At 55.8% G+C, this 5,927-nt stretch overlaps 1 protein-coding gene across 1 annotated transcript; it reads right to left on the bottom strand.

The window, feature by feature from the left end:
- Nucleotides 1-21: 21 nt before the first annotated feature.
- On the bottom strand, nt 22-3,195 carry LOC119098955 (pancreatic lipase-related protein 2). Its single transcript, XM_037222008.1, has 5 exons — nt 3,115-3,195; nt 2,344-2,624; nt 1,830-1,976; nt 834-1,059; nt 22-284 (listed from the first exon to the last, which is right to left on the bottom strand). The coding sequence occupies exons 1-5, from the start codon at nt 3,122-3,124 to the stop codon at nt 22-24; spliced, it is 927 nt and encodes a 308-aa protein (XP_037077903.1). The 5' UTR covers nt 3,125-3,195.
- Between the last annotated feature and the right edge of the window lie 2,732 nt (nt 3,196-5,927).

The raw sequence follows: 5,927 nt of genomic DNA, 5'->3' as shown, positions 1-5,927 counted from the left end.
CTCTTGCACCGAGCAGGTGAGTCACCTGCACCTCACCTCCAGGAACTGCTCGTAGCTGCCGCACTCGTGCCCAATGAAGGAGCAGGAGGTGCCCTCCCCGATGCTGTCCGTGAAGAAGCGCACGGCGCGCATGTGGCGGCAGGCGAACAGCTCGGCCTCGAAGTCGTCCACGCTGCTCTCCATGAAGACGCTGATGGTGTCCGAGTAGGAGCCGCAGCCGGGCTGCTCCCGGCCGCCGTTCGGGTAGAAGTCGAGGTGGCCGCACGGCTGCAGCATGCCCAGGCCTGCCGGCGGGGCCGGAGGGCGGCCAGGTGTGATGGAGTCACTCGACAGACTGAGGCGAGATGGTGGGATCACCCGACAGACGGGGATGAGGTGTGATGACATCAGGGGATAGGGGGAAACGGGGTGTGATGAGATCAGGGAATAGACGGGAGCGAGGAGTGATAAGATCAGGGGATAAAGTGAAAAGAGATGTGATGAGATCAGGGGATGGAGTGAAACGAGATGTGATGAGATCAGGGAATAGACGGGAGCAAGATATGAAGAGATCAGGAGAAAAGCGAGAACGAGGTGGGGGACAAGGGAACAGACGGAACGAGTTGTGAAAAGAGGAGGGAGATTCGAGGTGCCGCGAGATCAGGGGATAGACGAGGGCGTTCAAGAGAGGGACGGGGCGGCTAGAGAGGGACAAGGTGTTGTGAGGTCAGGCCATTGTCAGAGGCAAGGTGATGGAATCAGGCGACACACTGGACGAGACGGCCGACCAGGCGTCCGACGAGAGCGAGTAAGTAAGAGAGCGAGGTGCTGACACCCGAGGCCGACTCACCCACCTGACGTGATGAAGCTGCGCGCGTCCGAGTGGATGACGTCAACGAAGCGGGCGTCACCGGGGTCGAGTCGGACCACCGGCGACATGTGCTGGAAGCCGGGCTCGGCTGGATCCAGCCCGGTGACGCGGCCCAGACCTGGCACGCCGGCGCCCACGTACCCAGCCGTCTGCGCGCCCAGACTGTGCCCGATGATATGCACGCGCGACACGTTCAGGCCGTGGCTGCTCTGCGGACGGGCGGTGGCGGCCACGTGAGGTCGGGCGATGTTCGTCGCCCGCTGGGCACTGCGAGGCCTGCTCAGGCGCTTTCGGCCTCTGGACTTTAGGGCAAATTGAAGCATTGAAGTTTTGAAAGTGGGGAAGTTGTTCCCGCTCAGCAGAGCACGCACAGAACACAGAAAAGATAAGTTCACTCGGCTCTAGTGGTCACCCCAACACCACGTCCCCGTGTGGGTCACGTGACCAGTGGGCAGGGCATGAGCGCATCCGTCCGCTCGCTATAATCAGCGAGTGCTGCTCGGACCGCCACCGGTCGGCCCACACGTACACCTAATTCGGCGGTGGCACCGGCAAGACCAGTGCAACCTGTGCCAACGGCTTAGAGCATGTGAGCTTCCGTAAGGTCGCAATAACGTGATGACACTCAGAGCACAGACGTAAAAGTCTTGAGAGAGGGCAGGTTGCGAAAGGCACAGGCTCGACATAAAATTCACACCAACAGGCAATGTGAAAATGGGAGGAGATGTGGCTTCATGCACGGTTTCGTCGAAGATGTGGCTATTATAAGCCACAGGTACATATTATAAGCCACGCAGACATAGTTGATGAGTCAAGCAATGCTGAATCATATGCCCAAGCATTATAGAGGAGGTGCGTATCCATACAGCGACAGCGGCACCCGACTTCGAAAGAGAAAGTTTCACGCCTGCGAATCATCCTTCACACTGCGTCTGAGCCGTTCGCGCTGTGCACACAGAGCAGCCCCTCACCGGCATACCTGCAGCCAGCGGATAAGGTGCGCTGTCTCCATGGCCACCAGCTGCGTGTTGGCCATGGCCTGCTGGTACATGGGCAGCGCGCCGAACCGCCAGTCCACGGCGATAACGTTCATGTCGCCGGCGTCCAGCAGACGCTGCACCATCTCCTGCGGCGTCGCAGGGCACAAGCCCACGGTCAGACAGGCTCGGCGGCGAGCACCACCTGGTTGCAGCGAACTTGATATTCCAGTTCCGACCGCGCTGAGCCGGGCCTGCGTCTGTCAGGTCGGCGTCGCGTCAGACCTGAATGGGTTCTGAACTATGTTCAGCCCGGGTAGTGATTTCAGTTGCCCTTCAGTAGTGGTGCCCGGGAATACAAATATGGCACCATCAGTGTTCGCATCTAACTGCGTCGCGAACAGCTTCTGCGGTCAGTCTTTTATCCACAGACCATGTGACACAACCGTCTTACCGCCTTCTGTAGCCAGCCATGTCCAGGCTGACAGCCCCAGCCAGGCACCCGAGCACCAGTACCTGCACCCAGTCGTCTGTGCCCGTGTCCAGGAAACCGTGGATGATGAACTTGGTGTCCTTCTGGGCGTCCATGCCAGCCCTGGTGACCGAGCCGGGGTCGTCCACCTGCAGGGTCAGGTTGCTGCGAGGTTTTGACCTAGTGTGGACCCAGAACTTGACGGCGATCAGGTGGCGCTCCAGCGGGAAGAAGTTCACCGGTCGGTGCAGCGAGTGGTACCACTGGTCCGTGTAGTCGACACACCCCAGCTCGCCGTAGCACTTGCTCTGGATTTCGTCGTCTCCTATCGAGTGCAGGGTGGCGTAAGCTCTCCCAATTGCGTAGGGGATCCGGGTAGGAGAAATAAGAATATTTAAAGGTAGAGATGTACAAGTGTTTATAGTGTTCAAGCATCAATTCATGAGCCTGGGTCGTTTTTTCAGAATCCAGTCTATCTGACTAAGCGTTCATCGAAAGGCCAGGCGAAATATTAGGATCTTCGCGCAACGTCGATGGATGAGTTAAGTAATTCTATAGTGGGTAGAGAAATAAGAATTTTAAAGGTAGAGATGTACACGTGTTAATAGTGTTCAAGCATCAATTCATGAGCTGGGTCGTTTTTTTCAGAATCCAGTCTATTGACCACTAAGCGTTATCGAAAGGCCAGGCGAAATATTAGGATCTTCGCGCAACGCGATGCATGAGTTAAGTAATTCTCATACGTGTGGCTACAGCAAACTGAAATCGGAATACGAGCGCAAAATGTCCGGCGAGAGGCTGGACCGTGTACATACGCATGATCATGTGGCCGTTTGGTGTTTCCAGAGCTTGGCCCAGTTGTACTGAGAGATGCGGCGATGGTGCCACCGATGCCTCTGAAGCGTCGGCAGGAGACCGCCGTTGCTGGCGAACGGCACTTTCTACGGCTTCATCTCGGTCAGGTGCGAGTGTGGCAGGCGCCCCGCAGCGCACAGCAGGAGCCAGCGTGAGACGGAAAAAGGAATCGGAAGTGCACAAGCCACGCCGGGGGCACAACAGACAGCAGGAGAGCCCGCAGGACGGGAGAACAGGCTCAAAAGTGCACAAGCCACGTCAGGGGAGAAACAGACAGCAGGAGCAGCATCAGACAAAAAGAGTGGGCCCAGAAGTGCCCAAGTCGCGCAGGGGCACAACAGACAGCAGGAGCAGCCCGCAGACTGGGAGAGAACAGGCTCAAAAGTGCAAAGCCACGTCAGGGGCCGCAACAGAAACAGAGCAGCACTCGACAAAAAGAGTGGGCCCAGAAGTGCCAGGTCGTGCCAGGGGCACAACAGACGGCAGGAGCAGCCCGCAGACTGGGAGAACAGGCTCAAAAGTGCACAAGCCACGTCAGAGGCGCAACAGACAGCAGGAGCAGCACTCAGACAAAAAGAGTGGGCCCAGAAGTGCCCAGGTCCCGCCAGGGGCACAACAGACAGCAGGAGCAGCCCGCAGACTGGGAGAACAGGCTCTAAAGTGCACAAGCTACGTCAGAGGCGCCGCAGACAGCAGGAGCAGCACTCAGACCGAAAGAGTGGGCTCAGAAGTGCCCAGGTCGCACCAGGGGCACAACAGACAGCAGGAGCAGCCCGCAGACTGGGAGAACGGGCTCAGGGGACGCACTGCTGAACCGGCCACACCAGGATCACAATGGAACGCGGGAGTGAGACCGATGGGGAGAACGGAGTCGAAAGCGCGACTGGAGCAGGACGCACCAGAACCACAGCACAAGGTGCAGGAACGCCGCGACGGAAAACGAGATCAGATCTCAGGTTGCCACTCTTGCTAGAATGAGACGGACGCACTTGACTAATATCGTCGCACCTATTCTAGTAAGAGGATTGCTATCGTTTATGGTTCGGAATTCCCTCAACAATTAGAATGAGTATGTGATATCAACGAGCACATATAAGAACACAACAGTCGTATAAACAGTGCTATCCATTGTGCATAAATCGTGCAGCCGCCAGAGCAGAGGCATCAATGCGAACTGGAGCGCAGGCGCAGAGGGCGACAGCGTCACAACAGGATGCGCACAGGCCCAGGGCGAGCAGTCCAGTTGTGGTAAGATCTTGCCGACTTGGTGGATAAGGTCGGCGACAAAAAATGTGTGTATTCACGCAAAGCTTGGCGACAAAAATGCTTTCAAAACCATTTTTATTAAAGGCTAACGGCAAATGATATATTAAACGCAAAATTATAATGATTCCTCAGAAAACCGTTAGGGGCGGGGGGGGGGGTCGTATCGGGCCACCCTCCCCCCCTCCGGGCAGGGCGAGTCGCTTGTGCAGAAAAACGCAGCTGCCTGGTGTGAAGTTATTGACAAATTTCGATACAGTTTACTTGTTGGGGCTTGGCGAAAGACGCCCACCAGTCAAAACACGTCGCACCAGGCTTGGAGCGTGCCGAAGGTATAGCGGATAGTTTGATGACGGTCGAGATGGGACTCGAAGCGCACACGTGATTTTCGTAAGGGGCATGACCTCGTGGATGCCCCCATAGATGACGTCATTCCCAGCAACGCTTGCCACTGGTTCGAAATTTGCCATGCATTCTGCCGTCCTGGTTGTGGAGGTCCTTTGCCGCTTTTTGCGGTCGAGGAAAGTAAGTCCAGCCGTAGATCGAGTTAAAACATGAGCCCCGGCAAGTCTCGAGGTTGGAAGAGAACTCATGCTGTGATTGGGCTATGTCGTTAGTCTTGGGCAGATGCGTTTGCTTTCCCAGCAGCAGCACTTATGCTGTCGTTTGTTGAAGGACAGTGTAAGATTGATCGTTTCGGCTATGTGCATGCTATTGAAAACTGCAGTGATGAAAAAGACTTTTGGTGATAGGCTGATCACTGATGACGCTATTGAGCATGGACTTAATTACCGTGATATTGTATGGCATTACGCTGCTGCCGACAATTTTTCCTCCAGAAATTTGGTCGGCGACAAAAGGTACCACTTTGCCACCCCTGTAGCAGTCAGGCGGTCAAACACGAGCAGACGTGGTCAGAGCCGAGTTGATCGCCGTCGCAGGCAGCTACTCGCATGGCGGCGAACGTGAATGACATCGGACAACGAGGATGGGGATGGGGAACACGCGATGGAATTAAAGTAGAAAACGGTAAGTCAGAAGTTAGAACTGTAACAACAACTTTCCTTGGCATTACTCACCAGCATTTCGCTTTATTTAACATGGTTTTTTTAGAGACCTTCATGAGAGGATTTTTGAGCAGTTTTAGCACAGCGATTTAGCATTTTCCGTCCGTGAGCGGTTTCTGGTGAATGAAGTAGTGTAAAGTAAAAAGCATGCCAGCCACACCAACCACTCCGTTGGCACCGCCTCATACATAGCTGGTTACTTTACTAGGGGCTGTGCGAAGACAAAGGGATCAACTTCTACGCAACGCGTTTGAAGCCCACTGCCACCGTGGCTGGCATATCAGCCTGCAGATAGCCACGGTCGCTGCACTATTGATCCCCTGTCGCTTGACCTCGCTAAATCACCTACACGCTACGGCGCGAGGAACGAGAGGGTCGCGTGGGGGCTGACACTCGGCCAGACCCCGTGACCGGCAGAGTACAGTCACGTGGAGCTCTGGCGG

Source organism: Pollicipes pollicipes, unplaced genomic scaffold, assembly GCF_011947565.3.
Source record: "Pollicipes pollicipes isolate AB1234 unplaced genomic scaffold, Ppol_2.1 Scaffold_4740;HRSCAF=5597_pilon_pilon_pilon, whole genome shotgun sequence".
NCBI lineage: Eukaryota > Metazoa > Arthropoda > Thecostraca > Pollicipedomorpha > Pollicipedidae > Pollicipes > Pollicipes pollicipes.
The sequence above is the reverse complement of the archived record's forward strand: the minus strand, read 5'-3'. Positions and strand labels throughout refer to the sequence as shown.

What these genes read in the sequence shown, in the direction of transcription:
- LOC119098955 (XM_037222008.1), bottom strand. An exon ending in GCACAGACGACTGGGTGCAG is followed by an intron (nt 1,977 to 2,343) that starts GTACTGGTGCTC and finishes GCGACGCCGCAG; the next exon opens with GAGATGGTGCAGCGTCTGCT. An exon ending in GCGCAGCTTCATCACGTCAG is followed by an intron (nt 285 to 833) that starts GTGGGTGAGTCG and finishes CCCCGCCGGCAG; the next exon opens with GCCTGGGCATGCTGCAGCCG.